The sequence below is a fragment of the Dendropsophus ebraccatus genome, chromosome 3 (genome assembly GCF_027789765.1).
Source record: "Dendropsophus ebraccatus isolate aDenEbr1 chromosome 3, aDenEbr1.pat, whole genome shotgun sequence".
In the NCBI taxonomy this organism is placed as follows: Eukaryota; Metazoa; Chordata; class Amphibia; order Anura; family Hylidae; genus Dendropsophus; species Dendropsophus ebraccatus.
Window position 1 is genome coordinate 78407157 of NC_091456.1, and position 23380 is coordinate 78430536.

The window sequence follows — 23380 nt, forward strand, 5'->3', positions numbered from 1 at the left end:
CTATAAATCTTTGGCAGATAATCTGTCAGATAATCTTTCTGTGTAAATGGACCCTCAGTCACCTATATTTGGCACCCAGCGACTTCAGGCATTTCCCAATTAAAATCCCTTATTGAAAGGGAAGAGATTTCAGAATATTGATGAGATTCTGGAAAATATAAGGCAGCGGAGGACAACAATAAATTTTAGTTTCTAATACCTTATAACTCAGAGTTTGCCTTGCTTTGTTCAAATCAAAGGATTTTCAATATTTGGAAAGATTAGATTGGACATGAAGGATCTTATTTATGCCTTAAAGCGACTCTGTACCCACAATCTGCCCACCCTAAATCGCTTGTACCTTTAGATAGCAGCTTTTAATCCAAGATCTGTCCTGGGATCTGTTCGGCAGGTGATGCAGTTATTGTCCTAAAAACAACTTTTAAAACTTACAGACCTGTGCCCAACGGCCGTGGCTTAGATTGTGTATGCATTAGGCTGGCACACCCTCTCTGTCCCTCCTCCCCGCCCTCCTCATCATTAGGAATGCTCCAGGCAGATTGTCTCCTATTCATCAGCTGTGAGAACACTGCACATTTCTAATGATGAAGAGGGTAGGGAGGAGGGACGGTGTAAGGTTAGGGCACAGGTACTCTAGGCCACGCCAGTTTGACACAGGACTGCAAGTTTAAAAGTTGTTTTTTAGGACAATAACTGCATCACCTGCCAAACAGACCCCAAGACAGATCTTGGATTAAAAGCAGCTATCTAAAGGTACAAGTGGTTTGGGGTGGGCAGATTGTGGGTACAGAGACACTTTAAAATAACTAACTCTTGCACATACTGGAATCAGTTCAGATTAGTACCATGGTTTCAAATTATAGCAGATCCACAACAACTGAGTTGGAGCCGTTCAAAAAGATCTCCTATTTGTTACATCAAGAATAGATTCCAGTAAGCTTACCATAAAAATTACAGGAACTGCAATAAAATGGTAAGGATGACAAATGTAAACAGACCCCTGGGGACCATCTATATCCTAACACTGGGTAAATGAGCTTTTAGTGAGACAAATCATCAGAGTTAGCATGAGATTAAAAAGATATTTGGATTTACAAGTACATCTCAACAAATTGGAATGTCATCAAAAAGTTATTTTTTTTCTAGTAATTTAATTCAAAAAGTGAAACACAAAAACTGCAACAGCTCACCGCTAATCGCAAAATACTGAAAATCGGTAAAAACAGCCCACTAACTGCTAAAAAAAAATCTCCATACAAATAATGAGGCTCTTGGTTACCATTTACAAATAGTGTAAAACATCCCAACCACGATAAGGTGGCCTCATGCAGGGACAGACATACACTGTACTTTGGCCTCTCCATGGCATATGCGTGTTTGCAATTTTAGACCCTATATAATACAGTTATTACAAACAGAGGGAACTTTTTTTAGTGTTTATTTCGGTTAGTGTTGATGATTATCATTACAGCCAAGGAAAAACCCAAAATTCATTATCTCAGAAAATTAGAATAATTAACCCACAACCCTGCAAAAGCTTCCTAAGTGTTTAAAAGGGTCCCTTAGTCTGATTCAGTGGTGACACAATCATGGGGATGTCCAGAAGGCAGCCAGTGACACATTCCACAAGGAGAGTAAGCCTTAAAAGGTCATTGCTAAAGAAGTCGGCTGTTCACACAGTGCTACATGAACACATATTTACGGAAAGAAGAGTGGAAGGGAGACGTGTGGGAAAAGGGAAAAGTGTGGTAGAAAACGATGCACACGCAACCGGAATAACCCCAGCCTTGATAGGATTGTTAAGAAAAGGTCATTCAAAAATTTTGGGGAGATTCACAAGGAGTGGACTGTTGCTGGGGTCAGTGCTTCAATAGCCACCACACACAGATGTATCCAGGACATAGGCTACAATTGTCGCATTCCACGTGCCAAGCCACTCCTGACCAATAGACAAGCGTTTACCTGGGCAAAGGAGAAAAAGAACTGGACTGTTGCTCAGTGGTCAAAGGTGTTGTTTTAAGATGAAAGTAAACATTGCATTTCATTTGGAAAGACAGACTGTAAAAAACAAACAAAAAAAAAAAAAAACAACAACCTCAAGCAGCCTGGGTTGTGTGACTCTCCACTCTTCCTCCGGACTCTGGGACCAAAGGCCCAGTTCACACTGAGCAAAAACAGCAGAATTCCGTGGCGGAGCTTTACGCCACACTTAGTCTCCTGCAGTAAGTGAATGTGAGGGGCGCACGCGCGTCCACTCTCGCCGATGTCCTCTCAAAGAATTGACATGTCACTTCTTTGAGCGGATAGGGAAAGAAGGAGACACGCGCCCTCTCATTCATTCACTGCAGGATACTGAGCATGGTGGAATCAGTGGAACTGGGCCTTTGGTCCCAGAGTCCAGAGGAAGATTGGAGAGTCACACAAACCAGGCTGCTTGAGGTTGTTTTTTTTTTTTTTTTTTTTTTTTTTTTACAGACGGTCTTATATAATCTAGTTTTTTGGAGATTATGAATTTTGGGTTTTCCTTAGCTGTAAGCCATAATCATCAACATTAACACTAGAAAAAGTTCACTCTGTAATAACTCAAAATAATAAAAAAAGATAGCTCAAAGAAGGCTTTTAGTGTAGTGTATAGGAGCAGGAAATAATGGTTAACAAGTAAATCACAGAGAAAACGTACAGGGTTTATGGTCAACAGTTCATTATCTTTCAAGGAAGGTTTGTTCATTTGGAATAAATTATTAATGTTCTAATAGACTCTGCCACATTTATCTACTATACTTTGTGTGGTATAATCATACAACCATTACTAAATGGCTCATAACAATTGCTCCCTCACTTTCCATAAATATTTTCCTTCCCATTCATGTTAAATTATATTAAGACTTAAGAGAATTATACATGCCTCGCACGGTTGCAGGATGACACTTCAGTCTGAAACTGCACCTTTTTTGGCTTGTCTTCCTTGATCCTCTGCATGATACGATGTCCTTCGGAAAAAGTAACAAACATTGAAAAACAAACATGATGCTTTAAAGTATTGTTTTAGGGTAAGAACAGAGCTACAGAACTGGTTATTTTTTGTTGCTTTTGTTCCCCAGTGCAAAGTGTCATTTTTCTATGTTCCAGAAGCACAGACAGGTATTAGAAAGGTACCATGTGTCTTCTTGACCTATGACCCAACAGCTATCTAACAGTCATCAGTATTGAACATGAAATGCAGCTGACAGGTTCCCTGTCAGCAAGAGACCCAAGAAAATAGGAATATACATGAAAAGTTAGATAGGGATGTTAAATTGATCTAGATGTAACCACTGCAAATGTTGATAGAACATTGTTAATTTATCCTAGAATAGAGATATTGCTTCTAACAGTTTAAAAAGTTATCTGAAGTGTTCAAACTGATGGCCTCTTCTGCTCATAGGCCACGGATAAGAGATTGTTTGGGATCCGATTCTCAGTACCCACACAACCAGGCAACTGAAGTGATCCCTGGGGTCCCAAGAATGACCTATATCACCTTCATGGTTTACCAGGCACAGCTCCATATGTAGGGGTACCGTTATTGCAGTTAAGTCATGTTAAGTATCAAATGTACAGAGCTGTTCTTGTAAACAATAAAGGAGACAAGGCGCTAGTTGGAGGGCTGCAGTCCATTTAATCAACTGATTCATGGGGGTTCCAATCGGATACTAATTCCCTTAAGAATGGACAAATAAATATTAGTATCGTGGAAAATGCTTTTAAAAGGAAAAAGCAATCCAAAAGCCTACCACACTAAGGCTGCATTCACACGTTCCGGGAAGTTGTCCATGCTCACGGATCCGTGCACACGGACAATTTTACAGCCCATTGCTTTCTATTGGGCTATTCAGATGTTCCGTGATTTCACGGATCCGTGATCCGTTCCGTTAAAAAATAGGACATGCCATTACTCGGAATGGATGCACGGAAAGGATTCCCCATAGAAATCAATGAGATCCGTGTTTTTCTCGGAGGAACACAGATGTGACATCCGTGTTCATCCGTGAAAAACACGGATGTAATGTAATCAATGTAATTTAAAATGCTTTAACACAGATCCATGAAAAAAACGGACACTGATACAAAACGGATGAAAAACGGACTGTTTTGCACGGATCACGGAGGTTGCTGCCGGACCACAATCACAGACCGGGAAAAACACTGAACGTGTGAATGCAGCCTTACATTTGTTCACACTATGCAGTTTGCATGCAGCCATGGCTAACAAAGAGACAAAAATAGAAAATTGCTGCAGCAAACTGCAAGTGCCATATAGAATTTTACTGTTTGTTTTTTTGTTTGTTTTAGGGTGCCTTCACACGTAGTGGATCCGCAGCGGATTTCACGCTGCCGATTCATGTAGTGTGAAGGTATGAGTTATATATCCGTAGAGGAATTTTCATTCCACTGCAGATTTGTAAGCCGGACCCTTTAACCCCTGCCGCCCGCAACCTGGCCCGAAGCATACATCGCCTGCTCAGCGCAGAGGCTACAGCGAAGCTCCCGACTCCCCTCGCTGCCCATCAGCCAATCATTGCTGCCGATCAGTAATTTTCTATTTTTGTCCCTTTAAAGGAGAAGTCTGGGCAGGACAAAAGAAATAACATGTGGTCACCTCGTCCGTGACAGCCATCAGCGGTATGCGGCCATCATCGGTGGAGCCGGGGAGGTGACCACCTGTTATTTATTTTATCTTCCCGCTCCCTGGCACCTGTGAAAAAGAGATTTCTGCCTGGACTTCTCCTTTAATATAGTTTAAGAATAGTATACTTTAAATCTTACTTTGCTTGCCATGACCAGAACATGTGGTTGAGGACTGCAAAAGGTCTGAATTAGATATATTTTCCACAACCAATCCAGTAATGCAGATCCAGTTAGAGATAACCTAACCATAATCGGACTATGAATGTAGCTATTGAGTTTATCATCACAAGGCCATCTCATTTAATTTAGAAGCTTCTGTGTAATTAGAAAACGAATATGTATTACTGCATGCATCAATAATGAGCATTTCAAGAACACTAGCTATGTGACCTCGTAAACAAACAAGAATTTAAAATGGCATCTGTGGGCATTTATACATCAGTAATATGAAATACATACTGTGTACCGTGATGTGCTTTAATTTACATGGTGTAGTCGATTACATTTTTTTGCAAAATAGCGGAAGAACTTTAGCTTTTGCGTTTTCACAACAAAAACAGTAACAATGAAAAAGCAACTTAGACACTGATTAAATATAACGCACATTACTTTATCATGTGCAAACTAATTTTATTGGATACACTGAACCAACTGAAAATCACATGTCTTAAGTTTACATTTGGGACTGGCAAACTGAGAAGATCAGCGAATCATTGAGTTTATGTTATAATTTGGAGGGTTCTAGTATCTATTTCTGGGCCTATTACAATTTACAAAAATACACACTTCCTTATGTTCACTTCTTACCTTCATTTTCCAAGCATCCTGTGTGAGTTCCTCACCATTTCTTTCTTGCACAGTACTACTATCCTCTGCGGAGGAGCTCAGAGTTTGCAGTTCTGGATTCACTATAACTTGTTCCATACTCTCAGTTGATTTACTTTCAACATCACTAAAACAATACAGAATTGTGTAAGTATTTCATTTTTAACGCATTCCCAATCAGACATACAGTTTCTGACAACAAAAGTCTACATGATTGTCAAACATTAGTGTAGAGGTGAATTATATACACACAATACACACTTAATTTATTTTTAAATACATTGCTTCAATAAAGTTATATAGCTTTATTATTATTATTATATTACAAAGTAATATAAATGCTGTGTGTGTATATACAGACTCATACATACACACACTTTGCCACAGAGTTGGCCACCCCACTGAACTAAGTAACTGGCAGAGAAGGGCCTTGATAAAGAACCCGATAGTCATGCTGGCTGAGCTGTGAAGTTCCTGTGTACAGATGGAGGAAATATCCCCAAGGGGAACAATCACTGCAGCTTTCCACTAATCTGGGCTTTATGGTAGAGAGGCCAGAAAGAAGCCTGTCCACTAGAGAGGAGTGCAATTTGAGCATGCTCAAACATGGATACAGCCATAGACTGTTTTCCCGGACTCCCTAGGCCTGCATACAATTTCTTCAGCCACTGGTATTCAAATGCCGAACAATCGGACTTGTCCGGAGCATTGTCCATTTGCCAACAAGGAGAGAGGAGAATGCACTCTGAAAAGCTAGTGCTTTTCCTAGCAAGGTAACATGAAAATGCAGAGGATCCATGAGCATCAAATAGGCGTAGTAGTTTTAAAGAGACTATGGCCGAGATTTATCAAAGGGTGTAAAATTTAGACTGGTGCAAACTGGCCACAGCAACCATTTACAGCTCAGCTTCCAGCTCTGGTGAAAGGAAAGAGGAGCTGTGATTGGTTGCTGGGGTCAGTTTTTACCAGTCTAAATTTTACACCCTTTGATAAATCTCCCCCTATATGTTCAAAGAAGAGTAGAAGAAATGCTGTGGCACTCATCCAGTTTGAAATAAATTACATGCTCGTATCTTCAAACAAAAAACAACAGGCTACGATCGTTTCACATCTTAGGGCCCTATTCCACAGTAACGATAATCAGCCGGATCGGCCCCATTTGGCCCGATTCGGCCGATTATCGTTTGGTGAAATAGAGAGAACGATCAGCCGATGATCGTGTCATCGGCTGATCGTTCATTTAGGGCCAGACCTAAAATCATCAGAGACCGCCCGATTATAGCCTTTAAGAGATGCAAAAATATTAGAGATGAATTGGTACATGGTCGGTTACCAGCGTCAGGTGAAAAGAATTGGTTGAATAGAGACTTACCTAAGGGAAACCATAAATGTGGTAGCTGTAACTACTGTACCTACTTTAATAATGTCCAGTGGATACGTATGGGGGGACAGGAATTTATTATAAAAGACTTCATTACCTGTAGGACATCATATGTGGTATACTTAGTAATATATGATTGTGGTTCATTTTATATTGATAAAAACGTTTAGACCCCCTTAGACACATACGTGAAATACACGGTGGTGACGTATCATGCTTGCGATTCATGGGACTAGTACGTATTAATAACCTGAGATCAGGAGGAGACAGACATAAATTACTGTTAAAGAAAGAGATGGATTGTATCCTCTGCACTGACGCATGTGGATGCTAGGTCTAAACGACCGGTCAGACTTGTAAGCGATAGTATGATTTAAGAATACTAATGAACTGTACTCCCTTTCTGCCAACCAATAATGTGATTATAAGAAGTAATTGTACCCGTTTCTTGTTGCATAATTTCATTGTTTTTAACCTTTTTGTACGTTCTTTTGATATGAATTAGTGTACTGTCTCTTTAACAGCACTCACGTACTTTAGGGGGTGGGTGCCGTGAATCACATAGGGGCCGAGGGGAAGCGCCAGACTAAGGGCCCTATTCCACCGGACGATTATCCTTTGCATAATCGTTAACGATTAACAATATCATACGACCGCTATTGCGAAAGACCTGAAAACGGTCACTCATTTCCATGGAACGATAATAATTACTTATGATCGTAATTGCGATCGTTTTTCTTCGCTATTTATTCGCTATTGCGTTCGTATCTATTGCGAACGACCGAACAATGTCTTATTCACTGCGAACGATTTGCGAACGAGCAACAATAAAAATAGGTCCAGGTCTTATAAAGCGATCAACTATTTCTCGTTCGGTCGTTAATTGTTAACTGCATTTCAACCGAACGATTCTTGTTTAGATTCCAACGATTTAACGATAATCTGAATGATAATCGTCCGGTGGAATAGGGCCCTAAGGCGTAAAAAGATCATGGCCTGTTGTTTTTTGTTTGCAGATACGAGCATGTAAGAATAAAAGATGATTTATTCCAAACTGGATGAGTGCCGCGGCATTTCTTCTACTCTTCTGTGAACATATACTGTCTGTGACTGGAAGCCTAGCAGAGAACCATCCGAATGAGCCCAGGTGAGGGGACTTAATCCTCCGAGTTGTCAAGTGTACAAGCCCATTTGAACAGTGTGCCGGTGGACTGGGCAGGTGCCAAGGTGATACTGTCTGCTAAGAGTTTTAAAGAGAACTTTATTGCATATTCCAGGCAAGTAACAGCATTTCAACCATTAGTTGTCAGGCATACTTGACAAAGATCAACTGATGGTGGAAACATTGCTGCTACTTGTCTAGAACATGCAATAAAGTTCTCTTGAAGACTACTCCTCCCATTGGATTATTGGATTTTGTATTCTTTTTCTTACTCATGATAAATCAGGCTCCTAAAGTTATTGGAGCCCGACTCTTTCACTGAAGCAGAGCTTGTTCTCACGACCGGTATGGGTCTGGACACTCAGACCCGGACCGATCAAAACTTTTGACATGTCTCTATGACATGTCAAAAGTTTTTCAAAACGACAGTTTAATGTGCGTGGTGCTGTTCTCACAATGAAGCTGCACTCTTTTAAGTCCAATTACACATGGTATGAGCAGTTGGAACATATATAGCTATATGGCTGACATAAATGGCTTAAAAGATGAGGGGAAAAAAAAAATAAACCTGGCTGCGCATGTAGGGGTTAAGAAATCTATGCTGTCCTACATCTCCAAGAATTTGTGGTAACTATTGCTGGATATGTTAACACTTAACATCAAGCGTAAAACTATAATTTGCAGATAAGATATACATGAGGAAGTTTTTCCTTTTTTTCCCCCCGAAGATCTAGTTGTATACTAATCCTATGAATGTAATAAACAAGTTTTCTCACCTTACGAGCTATGGGCACAGCTTATGATGAGTAGTAGTGTAAGTCTATCTAAAGCTAGTCACTATGACCTTTATACTTATGTTAGATCATAAAAATAATTTTAAAACATGTTAAAAAAAATTATAATAGCCATGCCGCAAGAAAGAATGTATTTAGGTGTTTACTCAACCAAGCAACAGCCCTAACTGATATACAGCACTCTTTTTTTTATATAAAATGTTCAATTAAGGTTAGTACAATGACTGTGCATAAAACATACATGAAATAATTAGTGTGGATGGGTCTTAATTTAAGAGATGTTAAACAGCTTGTAGACATCTGGTAGCAAGCTGAAATGGGTCATTTAAAATTTATCTAACTAAATTAAGGGAAGAGGCGGCATTTCCTCCAGGATCGACATGTCACAAGATAACTAAATGGACTTACTAGGCTTGCCTGGGAATCCTTAGCTGTCAGTGGTGAATATGCAAAGGGCCAGCAAATTAAATCAACCTGCCAAACTGTCAATTTCAAGCCTCATGACTGCATGAAAATAGCATCACTGGAAGAAATCAAGCATTGCCTTCTTTTGGGCTTCCTGGCACCTATTCAACTGCTCATACAGTTGTGGCTAATTTTGCATGCAAATTTCAGTCAATAAGCTCAGAACAAGACCTCCCAAGATATTTCAAAGGATCTGACAGCGTTTTTTTCTGAATACCAAATCGACAGTAGTTGAAATTCAATCTCCATTTGCCTGTACTTTGCATATGCACAATGTCCCCTCCACAGAGCAGAGTTAATGAGAGCCGTACCTGTCTTCACTCACATCCTCCCAGCCGTCTTTGCTAAAGTTCTCAAACACGCCGCTCATAACCTTGATAGATTGATTAAGAAAAGCCTGGTGACGTCTCAGGGAGATCTTCCTGGCTTCATTTTGTTTAACCTTGGTTCCCAATTCTTTCCTTCGGCCTTGCCTATTCACCTCTTTAGGGACAGCAGGGGCGGATGCTATGGCCTTGTCTAGTGTGTGCTGTAGGAATTGAACTTGCTTTTGCAGTCCCCGGTTTTCAGCTCTCAGCTTGTTGCTGCCTGCCAAAAGTTTCTTTAGGGATGCGACTTCCCGACTTAGGTCATCTTTCCTTTTCTCTAGAGAGTCTCTGGCTTGGTTTACTTCCAAAACTTCCCAGCTCATTTCCTGCATCCTTTGCTCTTTTAAATCTGCATCTTTTTGAAGGCAATTAACAGACGTCTTCAGGAAGGTGTTCTGTTCTGTTAACTCTTCATTAGCCTTCTTCAGTTTCTTAGCCACAACCTCTAATTCGATCAGTCTTTTTTCCAAGCAGCTTACCTATAACAAATCATAGGGATTCGATGATATATCCTGATCAGCAGTTTATTAAATTATAATTATTATTATTATTTCACATCAAGTTTTTGTCTACACTTTGCCAGTATAAATCAGCATCTGGCGAAAAAGATAATGCTGACATATACCACTGTACAATCCTGCTGTCCCTAATTAAGGAGTGTTTTTATCCATTAATAGCTGCAAGAAATAGGTTAAAAAAAATAATAATAAAATTAATGAACAATTTAATTCACCCTTCAGGTCAGCACCACTCCAGAGCCACCAGCAGATGTGCTCTGATGACGTCCCCATACAATCAGAGTCAATAGAATCAATAGTCACAAGCACTTCTTTTGCATCTCATTCTCTGCTTCTGTACAATTTAGTAAAAATAGAAAAACCCTTTAATGGTCCACGGAGATTGTGCCGCACAGGCGGCGGACATATGCTAGTATAGGGAAAACCTGATGTTATAGTGTGAATAAGCCCTTATTGTAAGGTGGCTACACTTCATACTTTATTATTTGGTTTACGGTTATATCATAGCTCCACAAGGTTCAAATACTACTAAATTGAAAGGGGAAAAAAAAAATATTAAGCTGCAGATCAAGTAAAAATTAATTTGAACAAATAGTATGTGAAACTTCAGAAGATCAAACTGGAGAAAAGTAAAAAATGTTCATCCAGAGACAGTCAACATACTGAGAATATGAAGAAATTAAAGGGGTTGTGTGGGCATAAGGTGCTTTTTTATGAAAACCAGAAGGTTGAAAAAGCAGCATGTGGCGGGAACAAGCCAGGTAAGTATACAGCTTTCTTATTTTCAATGCAGCCTCTGCGTAATTTTTAAATATACCTAATGTCCAGTCAACCCCTCTAAAAGCTGAGACTTGGCCAATGTTTTTGCCACTTGTCAGAACCTAAATCCCTATATCTGTCCTTTAGTTAACCCCCCGCCGGTTGGAGCCTACATTACCTGCTCCACGCTCCGGCTTGCTTCGGGGTTCCTGACCGGACATCTTGCTTACCCAGTCAATGCGGGGCTGTCACTTACATACTCGCAGCAGAATGTCAATCCTGTTGCGAGTATGTATTCTCATAAAAACTAACAGGCAAGGGATCCGCAGTGAGAAATCTGCTGCAGATCCGGTACGTGTGTTTGTACCCTAAATCTACATCTTCCAGATCTCACAACTAATTATGATGTGAATGAAAACTGTTTTATTTCTCAGCTATTTAGTTATATAACTGTATATAGAAAAAGATGATCGCAAAGCTAATTAAGTTAGCCCCTTTATGAAAATGTAAGTCTTACATAGAAGACACCTTACAGTCTTTCTGTCTAGGATTTATTAGTTATATTGACCGAGAATAAGAATTGCAATATTTAAAAAAGAACACAGCACTCTTGAAAGAAAACTTGGAATATAAGATCCCTTGGAATTGTGGCAGCGCATCCTTCAAACCTAGAAGAATCGTTAACACACAATGCTGTCCCCTTAAGCTATTGGTATTTTAAATTCGTTTCAATGTTTTCTATCTGCATAATGTTATACACTGCAAGTCAGTCAAGATGATTAAAAGGAAATAGAACATGCCTTCTGGGCTTAGACCCTATCCTAGCAATGTAGCACTTTGCATCTGCAGAGATGAAAATTTATATCTGGCAAATAAAATTAGTGATGGGATATAAAGACAATAACTTACACTAAACTGGGTGACATTCCAAACTACAGCGCTCAAATGATTCCAATTACTCACTGCACCTTCACCTAAATGAATGTGAGCACTTCCTGTTTGCTGGGTTATTATTTTAACATGATGTTTGTCACGCCATAATAACAAGATGACAGCATTCATTACCTGACCATATGGCATTTGTTAGCAGTACAAGCAATAAAATCATTTGCTCTAAATTACTGCATTTCTTCCACAAGATAACTCATACATAAATGCAGACGCTGCATGGATCTTTAGCTATGTAAGTACACTTCTGTGCTAAGCACTGAACGTTTTTCCCTTTATTGTATGCTTACGTACATATTAAATGCCTATGTGCACTTAGGCATACAATACAACTGGTCACTTGTTTTGCAGGATTTACTGCATAGATATCATAACACTTAGTTTACTTTTTTTTTTAGGGGGAGGGGGCATTAGTTATATTTTAAAGGGAAACTGATAGCACAGATTTGAGCTAAATCTTGTATATGAAAGTATTAGATACAGGATGGGACCATTCCAGGCATGCACAAGTGAGACATGGAGCTGCAGGAGAGTGACTGCTTTACAGAGCTACTGTGTGTTCCCTAGGCCAGCACGATTATCTATACAAGCAAGTCCACAGAAAACATTGACATTGAAACCTACGGAACTGCAAAGGGGTGGCTGGAAGTTGCTGTGGATGCGCCAAAGTGCACCATTGATTCTCAGCCCTGAAGTAAAAGATCAGTTGTGACCTTTTTTTCCTCCCAGTGTTTAAAAATGCCACAGTGCTTGCATTTTTTCACTTATAGGCCCATGAGCCCTTATTTTTTCCGCCATGAATTGTGCTTTGCAATCGCAGATTTGCATTTTTGCATTAAATATGCTGCGAAATCGGGAAAAAATTATTGGCACAGTAAAATTGAAAAAACTTAAATAAAAACCAAAAAAACTTTTTTTTTTATTTGGGGTGTTACTCCATTCGCCCTATGGTAAAAATTACTTGTTATCTAAGTCTGTACGATTACATTGATATGTAACTTGCATTTTGCATTATTTTATTTGACAGCTTTTAAAAAATTAAGACCTTTTAAAAACTATATATATTTAATTTTTTAAATTTTTTTTAATTGCTCTATGACCAGGCTTATAACGCTTTTATTTTTCCTATGGGGCTGTGTGAGGTGTAATTTTTTGCACCACGATCTGGTCTTTCTATCAGTACCTTGCTTGTGTATTAGCAACTTTCTGATTGCTTTTTATTACAATTTTTCTGGATTTGATGCGACCAATAACGCGCAATTTTGCACTTTGGAATTTTTTAGTACTTGCATTGTTTACCGGGCGAGATCAGGAATGTGATAATTTAATAGTTTGGGCAAATAGTCAAGCATGTTTATTTTTTTATATATATTTATAAAATGGGAGAAGGGGGGGGGTGATTCAAATTTTTATTAGGGGAAGGGAATTTTTTTATTGATAAAACTTCTAATACAACTACAGTGGTACCTTGGTTTAAGAGTAACTTGGTTTAAGAGCGTTTTGGTTTAAGAGCTCACAGTTTTTCAAAATTGTGACTTGGTTTAAGAGCATTGTTTTGGTTTAAGAGCTCCCTGTACTGGGTGGGAGCGCGAGTGGAGGAGAGGCATGGTCTGCATAGCAGGGTCTACAGTGCTGTAATCCGACCCAGGAAGTCTCCTTCACCCTCCAAATCATTGCAGATCCACTTCAGGCTGGGGCTTGCATCAGGGGACAGGACTGTGGGGTTAATCTCTTCATAGCAGTAACCCCTCTCTCCCCGGACAGAGAGCGCTGCCTGTATGTGCCCACATCTGCCCTGCTCATTCCTTCATGCTCCCTGCAGTCTCTCTCAGTCCTTGTGTTTCCCATCCTCTCCATTCCTGTACAGTAACTTATAATATGACATATTCAGCTGTTTCTGAATGTTTGTTTCATCTGTTTTACATGTTATTCAGAATAATAAATCATTATTTTTTGGGTGTGAAACCAATTGTCTGCATTTCTATGATTTCTTATAGGAAAATTTGCTTTGGTTTAAGAGTGGATTTGGATTACAAGCACGGACCCGGAACGAATTATGCTCGTAATCCAAGGCACCACTGTACACTGATCTATCATATAGATCAGTGTATTATACATATGGTAATACTGCACTGATCCATTAAATCAGTGATGTACTGCTCTGGTCTGCTGCAGACCAGATCTATATATTGCTGAGCTGGGATCAGCATTTGTCTGATTCCAAGGCCTGGCTGGCTCAAAAAAAGGAATCTCCACTCCGTAATAAGTGGCAAATGTAGCTGTCAGTTGTGACAGCTGCGATCAACTGTCTCAACTAGCGGGCGCAGCGATCACCCACGCCCGCGAATAGCCGTGGTCCCCAGCTTTACATAGCAGCCAGTGGCGGCGGGATTCAGAGTGGGGTCACGCCGCAACCCCTTTTTGAATCCCGGAAGCGGAAACATGTTTCCTTAAGGAGTTAAACCAAGGGGAGGGGGGGGGGGGGGGATTCAGCTCTATTGAAAACATTCAAAAACGCCTAAAAAATAAAAAAGGGTAGCTAAAGACTTTTAATGACTTATTTATGTATGATGGTTATACCTCATTTTACAGACTGAGTGATGTTTCACATCCACACACTTTTTTTTCCAGCAGATGATACATTTTCTTTCGTAAAGTATCTGACGCTAAAAGCAATCCATGACCTCCTACATAATGTGACATTAGGTTTGGTGAGCTGCAAATGCAGGCTGGGTGTACAGAGGTAGCTATATAACAACTTGACGCATTGGTCATGTGTCCAATGTGCATCTCTACTTACATTTGTCAGACTGGATGGAAGATTGTAAAAATAAAATGTCATAAAAAAAAAAAAAAAGAAATGAGAAAATTTAGTCTACTGACTAGATATTATCAATTATTTGGAACTTCATTCAGAAGTACCATTTAACAATGGTGTTTGCATATTAGATTAACCCCTTAAGGTCAAAGTCAATTTTCGCTTTTGCTTTTTCCACTTTATGTTTAAAAGGCCTTGCATTTTTTTCCCCTAGAGACATATATGAGCGCTTATTTTTTGCGAAACCAAATGTACTTTGCAATGACAGGCATTATTTTTCCATAACATATGCTGCGAAACTGGAAAAAAAAATTGTTGGCGCTGTCAAATTGAAAAAAAAAACACAAATTTGTTTTGATTTCGGGGAGTTTTGCATTTACGCCGTTCGCCCTATGGTAAAACTGACTGGTTATGCATGTTCCTCAAGTCGTTACAATTACAACGATATATAACATGTATAACTTTTATATTATCTGATGGCTTGTAAAAAATTCAAACCATTGTTAACAGATATATGTTCCTTAAAATCGCTCTATTCCCAGGCTTACAGCGCTTTTATGCTTTGGTCTATGGGGCTGTTTGAAGTGTCATTTTTTGCGCCATGACATGTACTTTCTATCGATACCTTGATTGCGCATATAGGATAATTTTTTACTCACCGTAAATTTTCTTTCCTGTAGTCCGAAGCAGCAGCACAAATGGAGGAAGATCCTATCTTCCTGCAATGGTAGGACAGATGGTACTAATAAAAGATTGATTAGGAGCCCTATAAGAAGGCCATACAGACCCCTCCTCCTTGTGTCAATTCTAACGACAAAAAAATTTAAAATTCATAATAAAACTTAGTTAATAAGGCATTAAAACAATCAAGGTATGCTGCATAAATAATAGTTTGTTTAAATCAGGGCGGGAAGTCTGTGCTGCTGCTTCGGACTACAGGAAAGAAAATTTACGGTGAGTAAAAAATTATCCTTTCCCTTACATCCTCAGCAGCAGCACAAATGGGGATATAGCAAGCTATGAAAACAGACTAGGGAGGGCCATTACATTACAGAAGACAGAATGGCTGAGCCAAAAACTGGTTGACTCGTGAATATCTAGTCTATAGTGCTTGACAAAGGCATTGACGGACGACCATGAAGCAGTCCTGCATATTTGTTCCAAGGGTACAGATCTTTTTCAGCCCATGTGGATGATATTGCCCTCATTGAATGTGCCTTGATTGCACCAGGTACCTGTAATCCAGCTTCTTGGTAGCATATGGAGATGACTTCCCTTATCCATCTGGACAGAGAAGCTTTGGATGACTTGCATCCTTTGTTTTTCCCTGCAAAGGATAAAAACAAGTGGTTAGATTTCCTGAAGGAGTTTGCCCGTTCAATATACATGCTCCAAGCCCTTCCCACATCTAAGGGATGAAGCTCCTTCTCTCCCGTGTTGGCAGGAGTAATGGATTGTAACAATGGAGATGTGGAAGAGACTTTCACCCACCAGGCTTCAAACATCTTCTTTACCTTCAGGTAGGTTCTGTAGGCAGTTGTGGCTCTGGACTACAGAAGAGTGGTCACCACTTTGACAGCATATCAATTCCCACCTTGTTGACGGCAGTCAAGCTTCGGACAAGCCTGCCCTCTTGAGTTATTAACTGAGGGTATACAGAAGCCTCCAGAATATTCCTATGGAATTAGCGCCATGCTTTTAGATAATAAGAGGCCATCATGAAACCAGAGACTTGCTACTTGCAAGATTTTTAGACTCTGCCCACACCTGGCAGGGACGCTGGGAGTAATCTCTGCTACTCTGTGTCAGTAGCTGGGGAGACTGGGAGAGTTCCCAGAAGATTCTTAGGCAGGGGGCTCACCATTGTGAACCATGCTCTCTTGGGTCAATAGGGGCAAATGAGGCTGACCAAGGCCCAACCTTGTCTCAGATTCTGCAAGACTCTGGGCTTTTTAGGAGTGAGGAAAAAAGGGTTTTCCAATTTGAACCTTGAATAGGAATAGGTCTATCCTCCATGCGATTTTCCAGAAAGCTTCTGGTCCAGAGACCGTTCCTCCGACAGGGTTACATCACAGCATAGATTGCCAGCAGACAAAATGCCTCTGCCTCCAGTAGTAATACCACAGAGTTAGTGCCCCTATAAAGATCGATATGCGCCATCCTAGATGCGGTTTTGATCTTATACTGATAGCTTACCATAGATTGGTGTGCTGAAGTGGACTAGTATTCCCTTCATATGTTGGATGCCAGCAACATCTCTGATGGGGATTAAGGCTCCTTTGCCTGTTGCTCATACAAGCGCCCCACTGCTTGATATATCAATGGTTTTCTCTACCCACTTCATTGGGAGACTGTTGCCATTGAGCAGGAAAAAGCTATCCTTGTCTCTGGGTGTTATTTCCAGTGTAGACATAAGACCCAAGGGTATCAGATGAAGTGACAGCACCTGGGGAGTGCAGAGAACCCCGACTTGTGTCAACTTCTGTATTATCTCTGGAGGAAGTAAGTCACAGACTGGGGATCTATTCTCCTCCCTAGGAATTGTTCCATGCCAGAAACAATGATGAGCTTCAATTTTCTCAAACAGTCAAAGTACAATAGACATCAGCTTGGTGACTGTAGATGGAGCCAAGATGATTCCAGACAGAAGGACTGTAAATTGAAAAGAATGCCAATTGCCTTGTACAAAAGGTCTTGATGTAAAGGAATATGCAGCTTTTGTCTGTAGACAGGTACATGCGGGTATACATGGCCAGATAACGTCCTTCTTCTAGGAGGGAACTACAGAGCATAAATCCTCCATACAACTGCTTTCTCAGAGGAGGCTGTATACAGGTACATGCAGGTATACCTGGTCAGATAACATCCTTCTTCTAGGAGGGACCTACAGATCATAGATCCCACATACAGCACCTTTCTCAGAGGAGGCTGTATACAGGTATACACGGTCAGATAACATCCCTCTAGGAGGGACCCACAGATCAAAATTCAATATGGTAGCCTTTCCTATCATATAACACTGGTACAGACCTCTCTCATTATGGAAATAAATTGTCAGAAAAGACGTAGTCACAAGTTCTTGTCCCCATCCCCAAGGCCTCAGAGACGTCTGGTCCTTCTTGTGCAGGATTCTTTCCTTTACCTTCCATACTAGAATTCCTACGGAATGTGGAACAAAAGTAGAAGTTCCTTCTCTTATTAGACTGGGGCAGATAATGGACCTGATCATAAGAAAAAAAGGACTTTCATGAGAATGTCCAATACAGATCCAACTATCTTTATATTGGAGTGAACATCTGCCCACTTACAACGAAGGACCAGTCTCCAAACTGTGGGGATCGGGCAGCCAAGTATACTGCTCAGCTATAGTAATATAGACATTTTTTTTATTTATTTATTTATTTATTTTTATTATTATTTATTTATTTATTTATTTATTTTATTTATTTATTTTGAAAATTACTAAGATTTTTTTTTTTTTTTTTTTTTATTTAAACAAGGTCTTTGTGCGTCTGAAGGAGCCATGACCTCGGACTCCATCCAGTTCAGCCTGTAGATTATCATTCAGATGTAAAATCTTAAGCAGTCATTGTCTCTTCTGAGAAAAAGTTGCAATCCACAAATGAATTCCCTGCCACCTGAAAGTGGAATCTTGCAGGATCTGTACGCCAAGAAAGCTTTTCCCCCAGAAGTTCTGTTACTAGAATCCGGCTACATCCAAGGATGGAAGTTGTGCCAGACTGACCGGCCGACTAACAGACTAGTGCAGAGTGCCTGGAATCAGACACACAGGTGCACTGAATATGCAACCAGCAATCCTAAGGCGGTGTTCACACATAGCAGCTTCATAGCTTTACTGCATCCTTCAGTACACAGAAGCTCCATAGGGTCACTGCATCATCTGATATCAGTATTACAGAGTGTAACTAGACAGCAGGTGTACACAGTATTACAGAGTAATTAGACTGTAGGTATACACAGTACACATCCAGCATCTCTAAGGATGTAGCTTCATAGGTCACTGCATTATCTGATAACAGTACTAATCAGATAGTACACATCTACAATCCTAAGGCCATGTTCACACACAGTAGCTTTACTGCATTCTTAAATAGCAGCACTGGAGCAGCGCAAAAAAGCTCCATAGAATCACTGCATCATCTGATGGCAGTATTAGGGAAAGTAATCAGATAGCAGGTGTATCCATTACACATCCAGCAGCTCTAAGCATGTGCTCACACACATAGCTCCATATGGTCACTATATAATCTGATAGCAGTATTAGGGAAAGTAATTAGATAGATGTATCCAGTACACAACTAGCAACTCTAAGGCTGTGTTCACACACAGTAGCTTCATAGGGCACTGCATCATCTGATAGCAGTATAGTGAAAGAAATCAGACAGCAGGTGTTACACAGTACACTACAATTCTAAGGCAATGTTCACACACGGTGGCTTCATAACTTCACTGCATTCTTAGGGCCCTTGCACACTGAGCAATTCTCGAGGAATTGTAGCTGAAAGTTTTCAGGCAGAATTCAAGCAGAATTTAAGCCCCCCATTGACTTCTATAGGATTCCTCTAGCAGATCTACAGCAGAAAATTCTGCTCGGAAATTCTGCAGTGTGAACAACAGAGCAGAAAACCCATTGAACACAATGGGACTTTGCTCTGTACATATTTTACGGGAGGAATTTCAAGCTGAATTTCAAGCTGAATTTCAAGCTGAATTCCTCGCCTTTTCCTCAGTGTGCACATACCCTTAAATAGCAGCACACAGAAGGTCCACATGATAACCATCATCTGATAGCAGTATTAGTGAAGGTAATTAAACAGCAGGTGTACATAGTACACGACTAAATTCTAAGGCAGTGTTCACACACAGTAGCTTCACTGCATTCTTAAATGTCAGCACACAGAAGGTCCACATGATCACTGTATCATCTGATAGCAGTATAGTGAAAGTAAATAGACAGCAGGTGTATAGTATACAACTAACAATTCTAAGGCCGTGTTCACACACAGTAGCTTCACTGCATTCTTAAATGGCAGCACTGGAGTAGCACACAGACGCTCCATAGGGTGACTGCGTCATCTGTTAGCAGTATTAGTGAAAGTTATTAGACAGGAGGTGTATCTACCACTACACAATAACTCTAAGGCCGTGTTCATACACAGTTTTATAGCTTCATTGTATCATCTGATAGAAATACTGGAAAAGTAATCAGACCGCAGGTATACACAACTACAATTCTAAGGCTGTGTTCACACACACAATTTCACTGCATCATCTGGTAGCAGTACTATAGAAAGTAATTAGGCAGCAGGTGTTCACAATGCACAAATAGCAGCTCTAGGGTTGTGTGCACACACAAACACACAGTTTTATAGCTTCACTGCATCATCCGATGGCAGTACTATAGAAAGTAATGAGGCAACAGGTGTACACAATTAGCAGCTCTAGGGCTGTGTTCACATACAGTTTCAGAGCTTCACTGCATCATCTGGTAGCAGTACTATAGCAAGTAATCAGGCAGCAGGTGTGCACACTGCACAACTAGCAGCTCTAGGGTTGTGTGCACACAGTTTTATAGCTTCACTGCATCATCTGGTAGCAGTGCTATAGAAAGTAATCAGGCAGTAGGTGTGCACAATTAGCAGCTCTAGGGCTGTGTTCACATACACTTTCAGAGCTTCACTGCATCATCTGGTAGCAGTACTATAGAAAGTAATCAGGCAGTAGGTGTGCACACTGCACAACTAACAGCTCTAGGGTTGTGTGCACACACACAGTTTTATAGCTTCACTGCATCATCTGATGGCAGTACTATAGAAAGTAATGAGGCAACAGGTGTACACAATTAGCAGCTCTAGGGCTGTGTTCACACATATACACAGTTTCACAGCTTCATTGTAGCAGTACTGGAGAAAATAATGAGACAGCAGGTGTACTAAATACCCAACTAGCAGCTTTAAAGCTGTGTTCATGTATACACACTATAGTTTACATAGGTCACTCATATAGTGAAGCAGTCTAACAGGACTTGCACAACCAATGTTAAAAAAGGTGAAAGACATTGAAACGAAACATTTGAGGCATAAAAGCCTCATACAACATATATATATATATATCCAATGATCCTCCTGACACACATGCCAGGCTTCCAGCTTAAAAGAAAAAACAGCATATCTTACCTTGCTGAAGTATCAAGAAACATTAGCAGCCGCCCAGGTGAGGACACAGATCTGGCAGCACCATTATACTTACTGCAGCAGCCGCCCAGGTGAGGACACAGATCTGGCAGCACCATGATACTTACTGCAGCAGCTTCATGGCTTCCCTCACACAGCGGCTCAATACAGCAGAGAAGCTGAGTGATAACTCTACTAAAAAGTAAATAATCTCCTCTCTGATACAGCAGAGCAGGAAAAACAACATTTCTATAAATTTCCCCTCTCCACACGACCATGTGGAAAGGAAGAATCTTTGGAAAGGAAAGTCAGACACAAACATAGGCCTGAGCCTGCTTCCCTCTCCTACCACCTGTCCCACAGGAGGACAGAAAAAAACACAAGGAGGAGGGGTCTGTATGGCCTTCTTATAGGGCTCCTAATCAATCTTTTATTAGTACCATCTGTCCTACCATTGCAGGAAGATAGGATCTTCCCCCATTTGTGCTGCTGCTGAGGACGTAAGGGAAACGACTTTTTGATCACTTTTTATTAAATTTTTTTTGGATTTGATGTGACCAAAAATGCTCAATTTTGCACTTTGGAATTTTTTTGCGCTGACGCCGTTTACCGTGCGAGATCAGGAATGTGATTAATTAATAGTTCGGGCGATTACGTGCGGCGATACCAAACAAGTTTGTTTGTTTATTTATTTATATTTATAAAATGGGAAAAGGGGGGTGATTTGGACTTTTAATAGGGGAGGGGATTTTTTATTAATAAAAAAAACATTTTTACTTTTATTTTAACTGTAACTAGAAGCCCCCCTGGGGGACTTGTATATAGACAGCACTGATCTCTCATAGAGATCAATGCTGTGTATATACACAGCAAAGATCGATGAGATCGGTCATAGATTGCTATGGCCTGCTGCAGGCCATAGCAATCTATTGCCGAGCCGGGATCAGCGTCACTCCGACGCTGAGGGCCGGCAAGGGCACTTAAAGGCTTAATTAGCCGGCGCGGCAACGGGACCCACGCCGGCTTATAGAAGCACTGCCCGGCTGCACATGTCAGCCGGGATCAGCGCCGTTCAGAGCACCCCCCGCTGCACCATGACATATCAGATACGTTATGGGTCGCTAAGGGGTTAAACTAGTTAAAACGGTGCAGTACACGACAATTTTATCATTGATTTTATTCATAATTTACACTCCAAAACCATAAACAAAATACAAAAAAAATTATTAAAAATCGTAAATGCATCTAGGTAGACCCTTATAGGTTTTTACATCAACACAAATTACCTTCATCGACATATGCTGTTCATTGTCTCCTTTAAACTTCCTTGGTGTACTGCTCATGATATCTTCCTCTTTGCCAAGCCGAAACAATAATTCTGTATAAAAAAAAAAAATAATAATTAAAAAACCATAAAAAAACATATGACAAAGAGACACCTCACAATGACCCAGCAATGACAGATTTGTCATGTCATGAGCAAACAGTGCACACTCTACTTTACCTATTCTGAATAAATTGATCTATTTTCTTGTCAAGTTTTTGGACAGTCTTTAAGCACTGACCTTTTTTTAAAGTCTAGTGCCATACAATTACAAAGCCTTTGGAACATCACAGTGATTTCCTCTTTTTGTTATACAGTACGAACTTTACAAAGGTACAATGCGTTTGCAGGTTAAAGATACTGTACTTTTATTCCTGTTTTCATTCTTTTATAGACTGTACCGTCTTTTGCCTTGAAAGCAAAAATCATTGCCTTTTTATCTATAGTCTTGGCCAGTTTTATTCTATAGGTCTTGTCCCCCTGCTAGGAGGATCAGAGTGATTGTTGAACAAAGCAAATAGTAACAGAATTAGGATGGAGTGAAACTTTAAACTTATTTTTTTTCTCCCATGTTCACTTAAAATATTTTTCACTTTGCAGGATAAGTCATTGTTTCGTGGGAAAGCACACTAATTATGATATACCAGTGCATAGGCCAAATCTCAATAATCGGTCAGATTATTATTGTGGGTGCAAAGTGAATGCATCTCAATATGAACAGAAAAATAGAAAGTTGAAAAACTAGTGCTACTGCTATCAACTATGAATTTACACCTGCTAGATACAAATTGAGAAAACTGAAGTTCTTCATTTAGCGGTCCTAATCAAAAAATGCAGAAGAGCCAAAAAGAAAGAAAGGAATAAAAAGTCTTGACAGGTATAAAATTCTGGGCAAAATTGGATCCATTTGTACACACACATCAAATCATTGTGCTTATTATTGCATAAATATTTGCAGCCCTATAATAGGCTTTACTCATTTTAGAAATCGGCTTTTCACTAGTTAGGTAGTCCACTTTTTTATTATTATTTCACCACTGACCGCAAGCTTGCCCATATACTTACATGGACAGATTGTGTTTCTACAGATCCTGCCGGCACCCACGCCACTTCTTATCTGGCTGTTAGGAGTTCACAGAGGCTAGAAGTCACATTT

The 23380-nt window shown here is 40.1% G+C and overlaps 1 protein-coding gene across 6 annotated transcripts in view; it reads right to left on the reverse strand.

Annotated features, from left to right (window-relative positions):
• The window catches only part of CNTLN (centlein), a 254478-nt gene that overhangs the window by 88137 nt on the left and 142961 nt on the right, over nucleotides 1-23380 (reverse strand). For all 6 annotated transcript variants that reach the window (XM_069962065.1, XM_069962062.1, XM_069962064.1 and 3 more), the window contains 4 exons: nucleotides 22187-22278; nucleotides 9607-10142; nucleotides 5476-5620; nucleotides 2906-2990 (listed from right to left, as the gene is read on the reverse strand). In XM_069962065.1, the coding sequence (XP_069818166.1) occupies nucleotides 2906-2990; nucleotides 5476-5620; nucleotides 9607-10142; nucleotides 22187-22278 (858 nt within the window). The remainder of the gene's footprint in view (nucleotides 1-2905; nucleotides 2991-5475; nucleotides 5621-9606; nucleotides 10143-22186; nucleotides 22279-23380) is intronic.